At 34.6% G+C, this 22,898-nt stretch overlaps 1 protein-coding gene across 3 annotated transcripts in view; it reads left to right on the top strand.

The window, feature by feature from the left end:
* The window catches only part of LOC144444183 (oxidation resistance protein 1-like), a 57,019-nt gene that overhangs the window by 18,496 nt on the left and 15,625 nt on the right, over window positions 1–22,898 (top strand). The window contains exons 1-3 of one of the 3 annotated variants that reach the window (XM_078133598.1): window positions 3,053–3,133; window positions 16,124–16,266; window positions 18,933–19,000. In XM_078133598.1, the coding sequence (XP_077989724.1) occupies window positions 3,132–3,133; window positions 16,124–16,266; window positions 18,933–19,000 (213 nt within the window). In that variant the 5' untranslated portion in view covers window positions 3,053–3,131. Of the gene's footprint in view, window positions 1–3,052; window positions 3,134–5,991; window positions 6,122–16,123; window positions 16,267–18,932; window positions 19,001–22,898 lie in introns of those variants that run through there. The other 2 variants (XM_078133599.1, XM_078133597.1) reach the window with 2 other exon arrangements.

Here is a 22,898-nt window from a genome sequence, read left to right as displayed (position 1 = left end):
GTATGTGTATGTGTAGCTAAGGGTGTACACACACTTTTACTGTCATGTCTACCATGTATGCATTTTCACCTGTATAGCGCCCTCAAGTTACATTACCAAAATATCCACAACACCACATCTACCTATTTCAACATTGTCCTTTTGCAAACTTCTCAAAACTGAGGTTCTCATTAACTTTAATTAGCAAGATACATTTGAATGTAATCCTTCCTAAGCCCATGGTATTGTTGATTTATATATATATGAATATATATATGAAATGACATATTATTTGAAGAAAACTATGTGTACTAACTTAATGAGATGGGTTAGGGACACTTCTCCACTGACTGTGTAATAAAACATTACGAGGTCATCTCTAGACATGGTACAGTTGATATGTAGTATACTCTCCAGTGGTAGTCATTTCCATTATGTTTATATACCGTAACATTTCACTCCACAAATTACATCGTCTCACAAAAAACAAATAAAAGCAAACATAGTACACTAAATTAGTTTGCTAAAAAGTATATATAAAGTGGAATCCAGGTGACCTGATAAAGTATAGGTCAACTCTGGTGATAAAGATGTATGTAGTGGAAGCTAGAGTGGGAACAGTTGGTAGCCCCCTACATTTTTTGTATGCCATGCCATGGTATTCTGGTCATGCATTGTACACTTGATGTGTACAAACCACAGGGTGCTCAGGCTCATTTAGTTCTGTTTACAAATATAAACAAAACAAAATAAACATACAAGTAAACAAACAAACAAAAACAAACAAATAAACAAGTAAACAAACAAACAAAATAACCTGACAAATGAGTAGATACATACATGAGTAAACGACAACAAACCAACAAACAACCAAACACTGTCCCCCCCCCCCCCCCATTATATTTGTAAACAGAACTAAATGAGCCTGAGCACCCTGTGTACATACATGTCAGAGAAAGAAAAATACTACATTTAGGTTATAACGTACAAGCAGTTAAACCACTAACCTTTACAATTCAACTGATTTCCCAAGGCGATGAATAAACATGTATTTGGTTTAATCCTGTGTATGGGTGTTTACATACATGTATTTTTAAACCCACACAACCATACATTTTGTACATATACAATGTTAAGACAAGTAACAAACAGAATTATGGCCTTGCTTTGTTTTAGGGTCTCTTGATACATTCAATAACTGATGTCCTTGACTGCAGTCAGTGACCATACATGTTAAGTACATGGACATGTAGTTCAAATCCATTGCTATTGACTTTTAGTAACCTTTGATGTTGGTCCATTGTTTACTGGATCCTAGCCCAGAGATGAATAGTTTTGGTCATTACTTGTAAGGTAGTTTTTGTTGTCTTTGATAAGACTCTAGTTTAAAAATATATATATCTAGATGCCAATTAGTCTAGTTCCTGACGGACCATATTCTGCTATTCACCTTTTATGAACAATCATTGTGATACTTGGATTAAGCTTTTGGTGAAGTCTTTGCTCCAAATCCACTCTCTCAGGACTGTCATGTTTTGAAATGGAAACAGTTTTAAGGCTAGTGAAAACTGAAGTAAGTTGTTTCAAAATTTTTCGTAACTTTTTAAAGTTATAGCTTAGTGTATAGTAAGGAACAATACTTTTGAGGAGTTTGTTAAATAAGCAGTGATCAGTCCAACTAAAATATGACAGCACAGCCAAAAGAACTGGAAAGCAGGTCTTGAAATTAATGGATTCAGTTTGGCAGTAATGCAAGATAAACATTTGTGTTCATGGTGTGACTGCTTCTGTACAAAATAGTTCTGTCTATAAAGAAAAAGATTAGTGATAACGAACACACCAGTTAATGCAACATGTAGCTATGACTACTTCTGTACAAAATAGTTCTGTCTATGAAGGAAATAATTAGTGATAATGAACTCAACAGTTAATGATAGCTTTGACCACTACCCTGACTGCAGTACAAAACAGTTCTGTCTATGAAGGAAATGAATGACAACCACACGTGAGTTAATGCTATCTATGACTGCTTCTGTACAAACACTTCTGTCCATGACCCTGCCTAACTGATAATACCAACCACAAAATATAGTTTAAGCATGTGATATTGTTGATACAGTACCCCAAATTAGAAAAACTTGATATGATTATGACACATGGTTTGTTGTGGCAGAAAAGCCAGGCTTTTTAGTAGGTTATTACGGTACTGAATGTGTTTGGCTAGTGAGCAAATCCTGTCAAAATCCTACAAATTTACAAATTGGTCACAACAAGTAATCCAACATACATGTACATACCAGTATATAATCATATTTAAGGCCCGGATATGGGTTTTGCGGACCAGGGTTGTATGGCAGAACAGCCTGATTTACTTACACTTGTAGTGGATGTAGTGCTACAATGGACATACCGGGTATATATACATGTAAATGTATTCATATAAAAGTCTCACTGGAGAGAAGAGTGCTCGATGCAATATTAGTAGCAGAGCATTTATAGACTTAATCCAAAGAATAAGGATGTTATAAGTCATTACTTAGAGTTTCATGCTTCCTCAGTGATCATCAGGTGATATAAGTGTATGTGTACAAGAAAATTTGGTCACTGTGTAACATTTGTATGTCTTGGAGACGTGTACAAAATGTATGTCTTGGAGATGTATCCAAGATAACATTTTCAAATTGTGATTTCAACATACTGATAAATACATGTCGGAGAGAATTGATTGTAGGCTAGTGTATCAGTCAATTTCACGATCACTTCACCATTGACATTCTAAAAAGTTGGATGTTTTTGATCAGGTGGCTTTAATAAATGATCTCAGAGCATACAGTGACTGTTTAATATCTAAATCCTGTAATTCAGTAGAACTCTCTGTTCAGTCACATGTTTTTGACGTAGAGAGAGAGAAAGTGATGACAGTATACTGTTACTAATCACTGTTGCTTTTCATTTACTTACGTCTGTCATCTGTCTGCAGACGTCAGTGGGAAACCTAAATCTGATTTTAGTCTTGATTTTCACATTTCCTAAAATGTCAAATCTTGTAATGATATTTGTATTTAATGTACACACTGTATGTGTATCATGACTTGAGAATTGGATTCCCAACGATGTGGGTGTAAGAAAAAGATGTACCAGTATGTAAATATATGTAAGTATACTACTAGTCTAGTTCCTTTACAATACCGCTACCACCATGGAAGTATACTTCCATACTACTACTCACAGTATAGTCAAGGTCCTGACGAAAGGAAATAATACATTCTTGTACCTTACAAGTAACGTTTTGCCTGGTCAGATCGACAGGCTTGTCAATCGTTACTCATAAGTGATAAGAACCCTTGGTACAAGAATATATTGTAATTTACTATGCTTTACTGACCTGATGAACATGATTAAGGTGCTGCAGATCTTATTTATCAAATTTGCTTCTTTCTGATCTATCTTTTATGTGAAGATGCCCACAAGTCTACAACTTTTATCAGGCAGAAAACTTAGTTTGATACTAAAGACATTGATACTAAGTACACAACTGTGTCATGCTCTGTGTTTGTCTTTATGTATCCTGTGTAATTCAAATATTATTTGTCAGTGCCATCAGAGAAATGTTCAAACATATGCCATGATAAACTTTTGTCTAGTCAGATACAAAGATGAGATAGGGCTCTCCGCAATGGTTATTGATGTAGGTTAGTTGTAATAAACAAAATTCTTTGATCTGATACATTTGATAGTAATTCCATCTTACTAGCAATGCTATCAATTTGTAATGTCTGGCAATATATATTTTGTGTAATTGTTTTTCACATTTATGGGTGTGTCCTATTTACATGTAAATCAGGTGAATCATATATTCAATAATGATTGTATTGAATGTGTATACGTGTATGTAATAACAATATAGAAGATATCTCAGGGCTCTTTGTGTATGCATGACTTAGTCACATAACTGGTGTAGGGTACAGTACACAATAACCCTAACAATACATATAGACAACTCAAATACATGAATCAGAATGATGTCTTTTGTGTTGATTGTTAGCGATATGATATATTTGACTTTTAGTACATTCTCGCAAACAAGAGTTGATATATCTTCTGTGCCACTATGAAATATATACATCTTGACAGGTACACCTTGGATGGTGCCATAACAGAGGCTGTGGTTTACAATGATTTAGTGTTGAAACCCATGTATGTACACATTTGTAACATTTCTGGTACACTTGTATGATTTGCATGTATTAGTGGTCTTACAACATTCACATGACTGAACATTACCATACCGTACATGTATAGTTTAGTAACCCCAATAGACAAATCTAAAACCATAAATGTATCTTTTTTTACTAATTTTCAGCTGCACACATTTCACCTGTAATTTCAGAACTGGACAGTGTACATTTTAACAGTTCTGATTTGTTCATAAGGGGTAGTCTAGGGGGGCTCTCCATGGCTTTGAATCTGATAAGAGCTCTCAGACTCTTCACCATGTACTGTACAGCATTCATAGTACTTTGAGAAGAACCTCTTAACAAATAGGGCAGAAACTTGATAAAAATGATAATTTTGGATAAAGCCTCAGTCAGTAAATTGTGTGGGTAGATGTAACCGTTTATTTAAATCTCTCCTGACTTTTAAAAAAACCCCTGTGACAATGTTATATTATGGATACATCATTAATCTATAAAGTATAAAAAAAACGTATTAAATTGGCCTTGCCTATTAGCATTTTTGACTAATAGCTTTTTATAACTGCTTACATACCATTGAAAATTAGTAATGTACTAAATATAGCTTGTGTTATTATATGATCAAATACTTTCAAAAACTCATAACATTGTTTTTACAAACAGAGCGTATCAGTCCTGCACCTTTCCTTCACAAATATTTATTTTATTTTTTGATGGAAATATGTGAATGATTGCATGATTATTTTTGTTGAATTTAAATTTAATTTGTGGTGCATGTAGAGTATATGTGTAACTGTCTTTAAAATCACCAACATGCATCATCATACAACATCACTGACTTCATTATCGATTTCACCCCTTCTTGTAGGAACAGTAGAACATAGCACAGCAACGTTACTCCAGCCCACAAGAATGTGTACTAACCTGTTTCTTTTACTCCTACCTGTGAACCACACTCCTTTATAAATAGTTGAATCTTGAAGCAGAAAATGTACTATGGCTCACGCATCACATCATCTAAATATATCTTTTCCCTCTTTGTCTTCCCTCCCCTTCCACCAATACACAGTAGAAAAAAGTATTCTGGCTTGCTATATCTTTCTTTTCCCCTCCCACCCCTACTCCCATCCCCACCAACTCATAGCCAAACACAAATATAACTGTGGCCTACCTACCTATATGTTTTTCATTTTCATCCCCACCTCTTCACCTCTTTTCAAACTCATAGTCAAGCACAAGTATTCTTCTTGCTTACTTGTGTCCCTCCCCCAACCCCTCTCTCCTACCTCTCTCTCGACGTACCTAAACATTTCCTTGGCATGTAATAATTACATAATTTACCCACACAGGGTTTTTATGTGTATTTGGATTATGTTGATTTGCACTCCTTGGATTGTGGCCCAAAGTACTAATAATAGTTAGGAATAATTGATTTTATTTGCACTGTTAATCATTTGTATGATTTATATAAAAATGTTTTTATTATGTTAATCACGTTTGATGTCTATTATATTCAGGTTCAAAGTTCATATCCTCCAGTCAGAATCATGTGAACCCCATTTATCAGTTACGGACCTCTTGACCGAATTTTCAAGCCAGGCTGATTTTCTGTTAAAGTTAGAAAAACTATGCTTTCAAGCATGTAAATTTGTTGTTCAAAACCCTAACAAAGAAGAGAACATTAACTAAAGTGTCCCTGAACATGTAGAGCTTTTCCCCTGCGTGATCAAAAGTTGTTTTTCGTACAGAAGTGAAAATGTAAACAACAGCCTTAAGGTCAGAGGTGAAAGGTTGTTGAATTCATATGATTGTCTGACTCAGTTGTATACACAGTTCAAACTCCACACACTCCCAGTTTAAGTTTAGAACTGTAGTTCACGTTGATGAGCTGAAACGATTCATTTGTTGTCAAACCATACAGCATTTGTTAGCTACTGATAAAACAGGTAGGTGATAGATTTTACTGCAGTTTACAAGAGAGGAGTTTTGTAATCATTCATTTGGTTGAGTCTACTTAAAGCATAACACGTAAATTTATACACTGAATGGTTGGTTCCTTTGTCAGCTGAGGCTTTGTAGTCAGTATGTGTACGTGTCTTCTGTTGCTGTACTATTTCATGCCTTGTATATTTGTATTCCCTATTGATATTTCTGTATTACACTTTCTTCTTTGTTTGTGAGACCAAGGTTATTGACAACACATGTTTTGAATGAAACACTCTATGCTAAATGTGTCCTTACTTTCTTTGTATGTAGGTAGGTAGGTAGTCAGTGTTTTTGTTAATGGCTTCATTCAAGTACCGTATATGTAACATCTATCTCAGTTTCTCATTGATGCCACCAGTAGTAATATGGTTAGTATTTAGTGTTTAGGAACTTTGTGTTCCAAAATTCTTGCAAACTACTGAACTTCAAGTCTGTGATAAATGTTAGTAATTATTAATTTTGAGAGTCTAGCTTTGTTTATCAACTGTTGTATAGTATATCCATAACTTTGATTTATTCAATGGAGAATGTATAATCAAGGTCCTTAGTAGATGGATTGAAATGTCACATTTGTTTCCAGTTTACTATTCCGAAATAACTAGATTTTCATATCCTATTGATTTTATTCAGTTCTCTTTTTCCACACATGTATTTATTTTGTATTTGATTTTACTTCAAATTTTCATCCTGTTGTATTTTTTTAGTTGGCTGAAAAGTCTGATAATACGATATTGTGCAATTTAATATCATTATGTCTCGTTTTTGTGAAGGGTCATTCATCCTGAATTAATTTTAAAAAGAGTTTAATAAAGAATTACATAAGTAATGGTAATTTATTTAAATATTTTTGCTAAGGTTGGGGACTCCAGTAACAGAAAATGGTTAAAAAAGGTGAAAATACAATATTTTGCCATAGAATCTACATAACTCTGTTTAGGAACCCTCTTTAAAATAACTTGAATTTTAAATACCATACTTACTGCCCTTCATAAAAAGGCTGTAATTTGCATATATTTCAGCCATGAATTCAGTTTTTATAAGATGGAAATATTTCACAATATTAGATTTCCTTCTTACTGAAAAGAGAAGTCACCTGTTTGCCTTGACCTTCTAAGTAAACAAATGCATGGAATGCCTTGGTGAAAAATATTTCTAGCCGGATTTAATATTTTAAGAAAGAGAGGTGAATGACATCAGTGATGACATCAGTGACTAAACAAGGTAAATAGTTATTGTGGGCATTCAAATATTGATACCATCAAAACATACATGAATGTGTACAATGTTCTTTTGTGTATCAGTATTGTTCTTTTTGTGAAATTAACCTTTGTTGAAGTGGTAGGCGGGGTCTATACACAAGGAGGAAACATGTTCCCTTCAATTCATGCATGTAGCTTTAAATGACAGGAAATGGTAGATAGCCATTGTTGCCTTCCAAATATCATCACTTGACTACATTAACACAATGAATTAAAAGATCAGAGGTGTAACAGTAAGTGTCATTGCCTGAACAAAACTTATATAAAAGATTATAAATCGAAACTTTTAAATGAGTACATATATGTGTGTGAAAAATCTTTTCAACACATACCTAAAGGACACTGGATGATACCGACCCCCTTCACAGGGGATAAAAATCTGTAGCATCACCTCTACATGTAATTCCTATAATGTCCCTTTGACGATAACATTATTCATGTATTCTGTTTTGTTTGAAAAATTAGCCAGAGTATATTAGCCTGTTGCTCTTCAATCTTGATAGAGTATAATCTGCTATTGTGTCCTTGTGTCTTTGCTGTGGTTTGACCAGGGGCCTGTGCACTGTCCACGGTTTGACCAGGGGACTGTAGACTGTCCACGGTTTGACCAGGGGCCCATAGACTGTCTATAGTTTGACCAAGGGGCCATGGACTGTCTATGGTTTGACCAATTGGCCGTGGACTATGATTTGACCAGGGGTCAGTGAAAAAACTTTTACAAATAACAATTGTAAACATGTACATGTATGATGTAATACCTATACACAAGGATGTCTAATCATGATAATAGGTTTACTGATCATGGAGAACACACACATTGTATCCAGTATGCACATAGTCTATTTCCTATACAGTAACTTTACTATTTAGAAACTGTGTTGGCGTCCAGACTGGTATATACATATAGTATGCATACTTTGAACTTCAAGTATCTAATACTTATATTAGTACTCATGAATGTGAAATTTATTGCACAGGTAAGATTCTGAGTAAAAAGAATGGAATTACTTCCTGTTTATAGGGTGATGTTTCTTTAGAACTGTAAAAGGTCAGTATTATGCCAGTAGCTATGTATGTATTAAGTGTACTCAGTGTACCACCCTCTAGAAGCCAATTTGACACGCTACTGGCACACACAATTTCTCGTGAGTCACTAAATCTAAACATAATCTTGCAGCAGGTTCCATTGGCATAAAAGTGTTTAAGCATTGAAATGAAGTCTGTATATGAAAGATTAATAAATCAAAGAAAATTATGTTTGATGATGATACATGATACATGTATACTATGGGATCATAACATGAACTTGGCATTGTGTTATGAGAATGACTTTTATTGTTATATTCAAAAGTAGAGAGCTGCACAAAGTTATAAATAGTAACTGACGTTATGTCACTCTTATAATAAATTACTTTATCTGACAGAAACCATCATAAATTATTAACAACCATATGTTTTTTTTAGACTTAGTCATGTATATTGTAATGAGGTGAGTGACCTAGATTTCAAGGTCATTTATGTTTATATTCTGTTATTGTGTGCCAGACAACTTGTACCAATGTGTATTTACACTATCAATGCAGGTATTTTGGGGTACACATACATGTATTTGTATGAAATACATCATGTAACCTTTTACTTAATTACAACTCATAACACACCAAAGTAAAGCGTTTCTCATCCTTGGGCTGCCACTTTCATAAATTGGCAACCCATGAGGACTACCAAACAAATAAAGTTAATTTCAAGCCCAGATATCAAGTTTAAAAGTACACTGTTTCATTTGCTAATTGACCACTTTAGAAAGGGCACATGCTAGGCTTGTAAATAAACCAACTGAAACAGTATACTTTACACTTGATTATTGATATGAATGCTATAATTTATAAACTGAGTGTAGCACATAGAGAAAGTGCTTTACTTCAGTGTTGTACATCATGTACATGTTGAGTGTACAATACATGTCTGTATCACAGATTTGTAATGCTTGAATACAACAGTGCTCTCTCCCAGCAATGTATTAAACCATAGATCCTCCGGAGGGTCTGTGATTAAACAATGGTGTCAAGCCCTCTTATGATGTCTTTATAAAAAAATCTCACACTCCAAACCATTTCATAGTTCTCAAAAAAAAACAGCGACAGATTTCATTTTCACCAACAATCGATCAGAATGAAGCTGTTTTACCATGGTTTTACCTAGCTTGTTTACATCATGAGCTGTGATTTTGTTTCAGTCCCTGGTATGGCTAACTGCATGTGATGCTGTCAGTATCAGTTATCAGCACAGCTGTTTGTAGAAATTTACATGATATTAGCTATTTGTACATTGTGTTGATGCTCAGTAGTGTACATTTACACAATGTCTTAATTTGAATGTATTCTAATAGTCTGATGTAGCATTATCACACCACATTATTCTGTTGATGTGTATTTACATGAATGCTATCAATGCAGGTATTTTGGTGTACATAAATTAGTTATATGAAATATATGTTGAGTGTATGATACGTATCACAGATTTGTAATGCCTGAATACAATAATGTTCTCTCAGTTGGATTTCATATTTTCAAACCACATGATTGCTTCACACTGCACTGATAGTATGCTAGTATCACAAGTGGTCAGTAAGGAGTGAAATAACACCACAAATGACATGTACAGGGGTGAACAAACCATTTTGTGAACTGGTGGTCCCCGGACCAGAACCTTAACACTTCCAGCGGTCCTGCTGAAAGTATTAGTGGTCCCAGGTTCCGCTAATGTGAAACATTAAATCTTACCTATGAATCTGTATGTTCAGATGATGTTTTAACATAGTTATTAACAGTGAGGTACTGGTCTGATGGACCAGACAAGGTAAAATTTGTGTGGTCCACCCAAAAAAATCGCTAGCCCTGGACCCAGGACCAGTGGATTTGTTCCAGGATGCAGGGTAATGAGTACAAAATAATTTCTCTGCCATTGTACATGTATTTTGATTGTAAGTTACAGAAAAAATACTAGTGAATTTGGAAAAGGGTTACCTTATTGAAAATTAGTAAAAATTAATTCCAATGTGATTGAAATTTAGTATTTTGCATCATACAAAAAAAAATTATATTTGTATAAGCAAGCAAGACAAGAGGAAAACAGTACAATAGTGTGGAGGTGTGTCTTACAGTAAGAACAGGTCAAGTTATTTATCTTCCCCCAGGTGTAAACCTTGAAGTTAGGTGTCATGCAGGAAATGATATGAAAGTAGTGTTAAGTGGTGATGAAGGATGTACATGTAAGATATGAAGATGGGGATCTCAGTGTGTTCAATTACAATCTTTACACTTCCTGGTTTTACTTTTAGTCTTCACTATGTCCTCCAAATTTTTATCAACTATGGTACTAAAATAGTAAAAACAGGAAATGTTTTGTGATTAGAATTATGACTTTCATTGGTTCAGAAACACTTTTTTCCAACTAGGGAAATTTAAAAGGACAATTTAAAAGGAAACAGGAAATGTGATAAAAATAACGTCTGTCTTTCACTTCTAGTTGATAATTTTGATTGATTCAGAAACACTTTTTCCAATTAGGGAAACATTAAAAGGACAGTTTTGATAGCAAAACATAGTCTGTAAGATATGATGTACAGCAGGCATGAAGCTATGGCTGATTGGGTAGTACAAGATTTTGTATCTTACGGACTAACTCACTGATAGGGCAGCCAAACATCTGTTTTACTGAATAAGCTAAACTCGTATAAACCTGTGATACAAACTAACATTCAATACTAAGTATATAAACCAACATCATAGAATCCATTACAAATATAAATTGTGATGTATTTCCGGTACGGCGGTATAGAAGAGATAGGAGACAGGTGAGATTACAAGAGGAAACATGCACCATGGGGACAATGAAATGAACATTCCTCAAATCACATACAGAACTTTGTCAAATGAAATCTTGTCTTGAAAGTAATATCAACAGTTTGTGACTTTTATTTCTGAGAGGAATACTATGAATGTACGTTAAAATAGTTGTATAAAAGTGTGTGTGTGTGTGTGTGTGTGTCTGTGTGTGTGTGTGTGTGTGTGTGTGTGTGTGTGTGTGGGTGGGTGGGTGGGTGGGTGGGTGGGTGGGTGGGTGGGGGGTTAACTTTACCACTGTGTAATGATACACCAACTGTTGATTTCCAATAAACCAAGGAGGTCATACCAAAGAAACATATCAAAATTACAACCAGTTGATATCTATGTCAGTATGTATCTATGTCAGTTTTTATCTGTCACAGATTTCAGAATTATAAAGCAACATGTACATGTATGTTGGTGAAAGGTTTACCAAATGGATTATTATGATCCTCCCAGGATGTTACACATTATTTTATGATTTGTTAATTTACAGAACAATTTCATTCTTTTGTCACTGCCATAGAGTTGAAATTTTGTTTGAAATAACCACAGGTGTACCCAAGAGGCATCACAATTAAGTTGTACTGGTACAGGATTTCAAACATTATGTACATTGTATACAATATACTTTCTTGAAACATTAACAGTTCTGCCTGTATGTACATGTACATGTACATGTATCCATGTTCTCATGGAAAGAAAGACCCCCCCTCCCCCCACAGTGTCTTAAAATGTGACAGTATATAATAATAATAATAAACTTTATTGTAACCTTATCTATAATTCCAGATATCAGTACAATACAATAAAGTAAAAAGAAAATGCTTGTATTGACCATACACCAAAAAAAAGAGAGAGTAATTTCACAGTGTGAAAATCATGAAAATATGGTTCAACTTTCAAGGCTAATTTGCAAGGGAAATGCCAGGTACAAACTCTCACTCTGACCCTGGAGTACTCAATAGTGTTGTATTTATCCTTCCTATCATCTGTTTCCACAATGTCTTTTCCCTATTTTTGGAATCTAATAAAATTTGTTCAGTTTCCTTTACATGTAGGATGTGACTTCATACTTGTGACGAACCCTGATAAAATGAAGTACCTTCTAATCAGTAAAACCAATGTTTTGGATGGGTCTTTACATGTAGATGTCAATATACAGTTAGGATCTCATTTATTGTATAGACCCATGCAACCCATTGTGTTAGACTTTTTGTTACTGGGAAAATTGTATCATAAAAACATTGGATGTTCATGTATTGAAGTGCTGGTACATTTTGTATTTGTGTAGAGTAGTAGTAGTACTTATTTATACATTGTATGTCATAGATTATACATGTACATACAATGGGTAACACTGAAGTAAAGCACTTTCTCTATGTGCTACACTTTTACACTTGATATGGATGCTATAAACCATTATGGTACATGTACATACAGAAAACACTTTACTTTGGTGTTATGGGTTGTATGGATGCTATAAACCATTATGGTACATGTACATACAGAAAACACTTTACTTTGGTGTTATGGGTTGTAGACTACATGTACTTTGTTTTGATGTTGCTAGTTTATTAGAGCACTTCCTTACTATGAATATCTTTTTGTATCACATACGCTGTATATAATTTTGTTTCGATGTTGCTCGCTTTTATCAGGTTTACAGGTAGTCTTGCTGCTAGACGTTCTGGCTTTCTTTCGATGCTATAACTATAAGCGAACGAAGTTCGCATGTGAGGGCCTGCCCGAACAGTCTAGCGAATGTCATTTTCAGACCGGACATTCCATTGAGATTACATTGAGTGATGGGTTGGGCCATCTATGCATATATATACTTTAATATATTCAATAACCTATGACCTCGGGGAATCTCTGCATGCAAGTGTTGACAAACACATTTACGTCATTACTATGGCTTATCGGTTTATGGTAATTGTGAGTTTGATGAGTGTGTAGACGTTGTCATTCACACATTTCAGTTAACGCATTGGTGGTTATTTATACAAGCCCCTCCTTAAGATGAATATGCATGAAAATTTAGCTCTTGTCCTCTGTTTGTGCTTGTCGCTAATACGGTTCTCTGATTGGCAGTTATTTATATCCTGATGACATTCGCTAGACCTCGGATGTTCCATCCTCGATAGCGTTGTTCGGCTGTGTGTCGTATTTTATCGGAAGAACATCCGCGAGGGCTAGCTGATAGACTAGTTTACAGGCTGTAAACAGTTTCTAGTAGTAAAATATCTTGGTTTATAGTATTACAGTGTATGTATACAAATGTAGTTCCCAATACTGTCATTTAGGAAAGTTAACCTTGTAAATGGTAATGGTAACATGATATAGAAATCTCATCAAATAATCTATGTGTAATAGGAAGAAGGTAATTTATTGAGAATGTTCAGTACCAGGTAATAAGATAAAGACTAACTTCATTTCCTCTGTATGTGTAGAAACCTACGCATTTGTACTCATTTGGTGTTTAAATTTACATACCGTGGTACAGTATATGTGTACATGGTATATTACATTTACCATTTTATTGCTGAATGCTCTGTTTTTTCAAACTCCTCTAAAACCTGGGCCACAGTATACACATACACGTACACGTACATGACTGTAAATTGATACAGTACAGTACTGTAAGATGTGGTAAGGTACAGTACAGTATGGTAAGGTATGGTGTGGTGCATTACAGTATGTTTCATAGCAGTTGGCTATACATGTACAGTGCATTATGATACATCACAGTTCAGTACAGTACAATATACAATACAGTGCAGTAAAGTAGAGTATAGCACAGTACAGTGCAGTGTAGAGGTGTACATATGCAGTACATGTATAGCATACTACTACAGTAGTACAGTACAGTGCAGTGAAGTAAAGTGCAGTGCAGTATGGTACAGTACAGTACAGTACAGTACAGTACAGTACAGTACAGTACAGTACAGTGCAGTGCAATACAGTATTTACAGTAAATTTGTGTTGCATGCATACACGTACTCAGCTTGCAGAATGCATGCATGTACATGTACTTGTATACATGTATATGGGTGGAAACTGTGTTGCATTTATTTATTTTGCATAATCTACAGAACATTCACCAAGTGTACACTGATATACTAGCGTGTTTGGTTTGTTAGCACAACTGAACTTGTTCAGTAGTGCTATAGGGATCGCCCGGCGTCTGTCTGTCTGTGTGTGTGTGTGTGTGTGTGGATGTGTGTGTGTGTGTAAACAACTTAAAGTCAAAAACCGCTGAACCGATTGCCATGATATTTGGTGGGTCCATTACCTTGGGTGTCTAGTTGGGAAATTGTTCAAATCAAAATGATCGCATCACAGGTGTGTGATTTGGGTCCAAAAATGTGATTTTTGGTCAAAAAACTTAAACTCAGAAACTACTGGGCAGATTGGTGCAAAATTTGGTGGGAACATTGTTAAGGGGGTGTAAAGTAAGATTTGTTCATGACGTGATGATTCCATCAGTGATATGCAAATTAGGGCTAAAAATGTGCCTTTTTGGTTAAAAATCTATAATTCCAAAACTACTGAGCAGATTGGGCTGAAATTTAAAGGGGATGCATCTAGGGATGTATGGATGAAGAAATATTAAGCATACAATGATTCCATGAGTGATATGCAAATTAGGTGTAAAAATGTTCATTTTTGGTCAAAAACTTATATCTCAAAAAGTATGTTGTCACTGAGTCTGAAACTTGGTGAGATGTTTCTGAAAGTGTTATTCTGCAGATTTTCTTCAAAACATTGAGAAAATTGGCCCTAGCGACCATGACCACACCCTTAGCAACAACCAAATGGCAGTATATTTTGGTCAAATAAAAGCATCATCTGGTAGGCAAATGAGTAAACATTCAAAAAATGTATGCAAATACCCTAGCAACCATGACCACGCCCATAGTAACAGCCAAACGGTCGTGTATTTCACAAAGATAACAACAGGGATTAGTAGACAATTGAATAAACAATCAAAAAATGTATGTAAATTTGCCTAGCAACAAGACCACGTCCCTAGCAACAGCCAAATAATAACGTATATTGCAAAGATAACAACAGGAATAGAAAGACAAATGAATAAACATTCAAAAAATGTATGCAAATGTGCCTAGCAACAAGACCATGCCCATAGCAACAGCCAAATGATCACATATATTACAAAGATAACAACAGGGATTAATAGACAATTGAATAAACATTCAAAAAATGTATGCAAATATATCTAACAACATGACCACGCCCAAAGCAACAGCCAAATGATAGCATATATCGTAAAGATAGCAACATGGTTGGATAGGCAACTGGATAGTCATTCAACAAATGAACACTTCTTGTTAGCATGGACTACCATATGGATAAACATTTTAAAAAACTGTACAGTTGTGCTACAACGCCATTGGCGGTATTTTGTAATATAGCATATGTTACACTATAAACTATATGCAAAGGGGTGTGTTTACTTAATACAACCTACCATATGTATCCATGATATTCTACATCATGTAGACCTCATGTTACCAGATTACAAACTGCATTGTAATTAATTTGACTGCAAAATAATTGCAATGTCAACTTGTTAAAACAAGTTTGAATTGCTATTCTTCAGCACAGCTGTCCAAACTTGGCCAAGTAACGTCATAGACCACCATATGTAGCATTGTATTAAATGTCATATATAATGATGAAAATTACATAGAAACTGTATACTATTAAATTATTACGAAGTGATGTGTGTGAGCGGCTAAGTCTCGATGATTTTACTGACGATGTATCTTTGTTGTCTACAATTTTTACACAGGATAAGAAGTAAGTCTTTGGATATAGGACATGGTTATCTTAATCCACTATCTGATGATGTAAGAGAATTCACCATGGAAACAGGAGTCATGGAAACAGAGGATACCATAGAGCATACTTTTGTTTCAAGAACAGCCTCTTTAGGTTAGTTTTTGTATTTCAGGCCCTTGTTAGTGACTAGAATCTGAACATTTCAGTAATCTTTAGTTTTACATAAATTTGGGGTAAAAACCCAATATCAGATTTTTTTGAAAGGCTGTTGTAAAAATATCCTAACTGGACATCTTTGTTACTGCCTGGCTGATTGTATGAGCAATGAATGCAACGATAATATGATCGAACCCCATGACACATTAGTGCAAGTGTGACAGACACTATTAGTGTAAGTGTTTTATACAGTAACTCTGTGAGTGAAAGGGTAGCAGAAAAGCATGCTCACACGAGTGCAAATACCTCTGAGTCACTCACACTTGTACACAAGGTTGCTGCATGGGGATCTTTATTGCATATCTTTATGAGAAATAGTAAATGTTTGTGTACATATAAATCATACTGTTCGATCATGCAATTACACCAGTATTTTATGCAATCATGCGATTGGACCATTATTTTATGCAATCACACACACTTTCACAGGGACATGAGATTTCACATTTGTTCAAAGAATTATCCAAAATGGCACTGAATTGTTAATATTGTAGATAATCTAACTAAAGTAAAAATTTAGGCTGGCTTTGCTTGTAAAAGGTCAACATAACTTGCAAATTGTTTTATGACAATGTTGATTGAATTCATTACAAAATTCAAGTTCTTAAACCTAAAAATAAATAGGCATGTAATTAGTTGAAAAATGGCTTATTATAGTCTCACATCTCACACCAAAAATGTACTTGCACCCTCACAAATATAATTAAATTTTATATAAATTTTATGATATCGATGTAATTTAACCCAAGTAATGCAACCCCTGATCCTGATCTTAAAATGTATAGAACCCTGGCACAAACACAGTCACCATATGGTACTATACAAATAACTACCATATTTCACTTGTGTAAGTGGAAAAAAAACTATTAATACATTGTTTTGATAACAACAACAAAGAAAACATTGTTAATACATATCTACCATACATTGTATGTTTTCACTTGTGTGTATGTGTACATAGCATACAATCATGTATACATGTAGGTACCTACAGGGAGATTCCATGCTGAAAAAAATAGCAAATACAAGTAGTCTTTTTCAGACTATGTAAATATTTTTGTCTGTCGTTACATTTATTCTCACAAAATGATTTTAAAAGGTTGTAAAATGCTAAAGTATACTGAGGTGTTGGTACTCTACCAGTTAATAGCACTGAGCTAGCCTGGTGTTAACATACTTGAACACATAAACATTAACCCCTCCAGTTGCTAACAGTAACACATACACAGTACTAGGAAGTTGCTGGCCAAGTGGACAGCACTGACTTAGCCTGATGGTAGCCAAGTTGTATAGTGTATCTTGAGCTACACATGTACTAGAGTTCAAGTTCTGATGAAAGATAATATATAATTGTAGTTTCATTTGAAAAATTCTGTAAATTTATGCACTGGTCAATTTTTGTGACTGAAAGTCTGTCACTTACTTACAGTGTGACTAGTTGATACATTGTCTATTTTTGACTGATCAAATTGTAAAAGATTTCAGCCAAAAAAAACCCAGCAAACATACCGTACCTATAGGTTATAAATACAACATGTGATGTTAAACAGTACAATCTGTCAATCATGATTAGAGGAGGAGTTAACTAGAATCTCACAACAACCCAGATTATAGATGCTGTCACTCATATTTTGTGAATAATAATGTATTCTAGTTGAGAAATAACAATTTATTAAAATCAGTGTTTTTGCTAAGGGTGGCAAGTAGGTAAAATCTACCAGGCTTCCCATGCCATTTTACCTGGGTTTCCAAACAAAATTACCATAGACTCTATGGGGAAATATTGCCATTTTTACCCCATTCCCCCTTTCTATTGTTACCAGGGTTCCCCAACCTTAGCAAAATCACTGCAAATATCCTGTATATGTAGGCTTATCCTGTATATGTAGGCTTTCTAGAAATATACAAGAACATTTGTCTGTTTCACATGTACATGTGTACACTGATCAACCTATTTGTTGACATGTTCTCTTTGAGCACGGTAACAGTGGTGCCAAACCCTCTTGTAAATTCCAAAAAACCTCCCTGATAACAATGAAAATAAACCAAGGGAAGATTTTAAGAATGACTGCTTGAGATATACCAAATCTGAAAATTATGCATAATGGGGATAACGAAAGTATGTGTGTGTGTTAGAAGGGTATACATCACTGACTTCATCTGTTTGTTTGTTTGTCCTGTGGCCAAGATTTGTTTTCTCATACATTATTAGATGCCTTACATACAATGATATATAAGCCAAATTGACTATATGTAACTGTATTTTCAGAATTTAATAATAATAATACAAGAACTAATCCAGGTATCTAAACTCAAAAGTCTTTTGAAAGGTTCTCTCTTATTGGTTCGAAAACAATATAAAAGATGACATCTGTTGCTTGTATAGATAATGGCTAAATAATATAGTGTAGTCACGTTTACTTTCCAATCAGAAGGAACTTTCTGATGGCTTCATATCGGGGCTCTCCCTCTACCTTAAGCAGTGTCCATCTGTTTATTAGAAAAGGACATTTTACATGTTATATATAGTATTCTTAGAAGAAACAAAATGACGGCGTACTGCTCAGGCATTACTTACTATTTTTCATCATTTGTCTTTACAGACAATGGCAAATCTAAACGGAAAGGAGCCAGGGGATTCACTCAACCAAATGGTACTCTATCATATATCGTAAGTTTACCTGTCTTACTGTGTGTTTTGTATAAATGTACACGGATAAATACATAGGCTATGTACCCCACTCATCTCAAAATATGTACACAGATTTATGTGCTATGTACCTCACTTCAAAATATGTATGCACATTTACATTGTATGTACTATGTACTCCACTCACCTCAAAATATGTACACACATTTATGTACTATGTACCCCACTCAGCTCAAAATATGTACACACATTTATGTACTATGTACCCCACTCAGCTCAAAATATGTACACATATTTATGTACTATGTACCTCACTCACCTCAAAATATGTACACACATCTATGTACCTCACTCTCAGAATATGTACACAGATTTATATACTATGTACCCCACTCACCTGAAAATATGTACACAGATTTATGTACTATGTACCTCACTCACCTGAAAATATGTACACAGATTTATGTACTATGTACCCCACTCACCTGAAAATATGTACACAGATTTATGTACTATGTACCCCACTCACCTGAAAATATGTACACAGATTTATGTACTATGTACCCCACTCACCTGAAAATATGTACACAGATTTATGTACTATGTACCCCACTCACCTGAAAATATGTACACAGATTTATGTACTATGTACCCCACTCACCTGAAAATATGTACACATATTTATGTACTATGTACTCCACTCACCTGAAAATATGTACACATATTTATGTACTATGTACTCCACTCACCTCAAAATATGTACCCATATTTATGTACTATGTACTCCACCTCAAAATATGTACACATATTTATGTACTATGTACTCCACTCACCTCAAAATATGTACACATATTTATGTACTATGTACTCCACTCACCTCAAAATATGTACACATATTTATGTACTATGTACTCCACCTCAAAATATGTACACATATTTATGTACTATGTACCCCACTCACCTCGAACCTCAAAATATGTAAACACATGTATGTACTATGTACCCCACTCACCTCAAAATATGTTCACACATTTATTTACTAATTAGTAATTACCCCACATGTACACATATTTATTTACTATTTACCACACATGTACACAGATTTATTTACTATGTACTCCACTCATCTCAAAATATGTACACACATTTATTTTACTATTTACCACACATGTACACAGATTTATTTACTATGTACGCCACTCATCTCAAAATATATACACAGATTTATTTACTATGTACCTTACATCAAAATGTGTATGCACATTTATGTACAATATACCCCCACTCACCTCAAAATATGTACACACATTTATTTACCTCACTCACATCCAGTCTGAGAGAGTTTGTTTTGTGTACAGATATACATATATGTTAGCCCTAAAAAGGATTATTTGAAACACTTAGTTGTTTGTCAGGCCATGCAATTTTGTGAAACGTGCAAGCCTTGTTTGTGTAACAGCTGTTCATTATTTACACAAATCACTTTACAAATGTGCTTTGGTACATTTTATATTGAAAATATTGTAATTCATTGTGACTGTGTTCAGTATTTGTAATGGTAGAAACACAATACTAGGTGAATCAAACAAAAAGACTGAATGTGGAGGGAATATTAAACAAAGTAATGAAATATGAAAAACAAATTCCATATTTTCATGATTGAGCCACTTCTATACATTCACCTGCTTGTACAGCTAGCCACATCTTTTGTAGACTAGGCAAAAGTGTAAGGTAAATGTTTGCTTTCAAAATAAGTGTTTTTAGTACAGTCAGAACCTTATAAATCAGGCAGGTTTCAATATGCCATCTCCACCTGTCACAATACAGGAAATCTTTATTTTTTCCCAAACTTCCTTTAATTATCTCTCGTAACAGAAATTATGGTGATATGGTCTCCTACATAAAATACTACTAAAGTCTACAGAAAAGTGAAATATTTAGTATATTTATGATTAATATTTTAAATTCAAATAACAATCTACAAAATTCTAGAATGCACATTTATAATATATACAGTAGAAACCACAAAAGTGTGTCATTAAACTGTGTTAAAATGAGATATGCAAATCATAAAATTAGTACGAATGTACACAAAAATAAAACTCTTTAATGGAAATGATTTGTACAATTTTCAGAAAGATTATGATTTTTGCACTGATTTTTGTAATATACCGTATCTTATGAATATAATTCAATAGGTTTGTGATAAATGGAGTGCCATCTGTGTTTATAAAAACCTAGAATTTAGACAAGAGCTATATTGTATATTGTATACTGCAGTTTAGTGCAAGTTATTATACCCTAATGTTAGACGGTGTGGATGAAATCACTAACCAGGGAAAACCTATGGTCATGTAACTTTATATTTGAGTTGCAAAATCTCTTACATTAAATATTAAAACAGGGATAGTGGCTCCACACAATGAATGTTAAACTTGTGTGTGTGTGGGGGGGGGGGGGGGCATTGAGATTAAAATAAAACAGTTATAGTGGCTCCACACAATGAATGTTAAACTTGTGGGGGGGGGGGGGGGGGGGCATCGAGATTGAAATAAAACAGGGATAGTGGCTCCACACAACGAATATTAAACTTGTGTGTGTGGGGGGGGGGGGCATCGAGATTGAAATAAAACAGGGATAGTGGCTCCACACAATGAATGTTAAACTAGTGTGGGGGTGTTGAGATTAAAATAAAAAAGGTAATTTTGAAAAAAAAAAAATGTATTGCTCTGGAATTCAGTGTAGTCTGAATCAATGATTTATCTGATCAAATGTACACTGGTGTGATTGTAATCTACCAATTTAATTTCATTTATCCATTACTATTGGGAAACCATCTCTGAAGTGATATCACAGCATATGGCACTCAAGTCAGTTTTATACACTCTTGTCTAGCAATACATGTCACTTTCACGACAATTCAGGTGTTTGCCCTAAAAGTCTGAAGTGTGTGGACGCCAAGCTAAGTCTTTGATAAATGACTTGTGGGGAAATAGTGAACTGATGGAGTGCTATACATGTAGATGAGTATCATGTTGAAGGATTTGATGGTGTTACATAGTGACATGTTAAGTGAAAGTGTATGTACACAGTCTTCACCTCAGATACTAATAAGGTCATGGTCATGCTTCTAGAGGCCCACTTTGTGGTTAATATTGCAATGAATAAAAATAAACTGTAAAGCCAAAAAAAAGAATTGTTTCTGGTCTGTGTGCACATCACTTAAATGTTGGCCTTTTGTGTGTGTGTGTGTGTGTGTGTGTGTGTGTGTGTGTGTGTGTGTGTGTGTGTGTGTGTGTGTGTGTGTGTGTGTGTGTGTGTGTGTGTGTGTGTGTGTGTGTGTGTGTGTGTGTGTGTGTGTGTGTGTGTGTGTGTGTGTGTGTGTGTGTGTGTGTGTCCAGCCCATGCAGTCTACAGATCCGTGGGGAAACACAAAAATAACCCTCCCTACTTCAGTGAAGACAACTGCAGAGCCAATTATGAACAAGCAAATAACATCTGCCCCACATACACACTTTTTTCTCTAAAGTACTAAATAAAAAGAACAGTAGCTGCTATAAATACTAGACTCAGTGACAGGTTTGTTGAGAAAAAAAAGAAATTGTGTTGTCGACCATTTTAGACAAACTGTCCTGACCAAACACAATTCTTTTTTTTTTGGCCTATGGGAAGACTTTAATTTACTACCTCAAAAAGTCAACTTGCTAGCATGCTTTTTGAGGTGTCCTTTCAATGTCCACCTATGAATTCATTTTTCTTACTCAGTGTGTTTTTCATGAACTGCGTTTAAAATAGGAACACGTCAAATAACTGATTTTGTAAAAAAATAATATAAATATTGTAACGAGGCTGAACTCGATTAGTTGCTTGACCAACTATTTTTCAGTCTTTTTCTCTACAGTACAATGTATATAAAAAA

This window comes from Glandiceps talaboti, chromosome 13 (assembly GCF_964340395.1).
Source record: "Glandiceps talaboti chromosome 13, keGlaTala1.1, whole genome shotgun sequence".
Lineage (NCBI taxonomy): Eukaryota > Metazoa > Hemichordata > Enteropneusta > Spengelidae > Glandiceps > Glandiceps talaboti.
The sequence above is the reverse complement of the archived record's forward strand: the minus strand, read 5'-3'. Positions and strand labels throughout refer to the sequence as shown.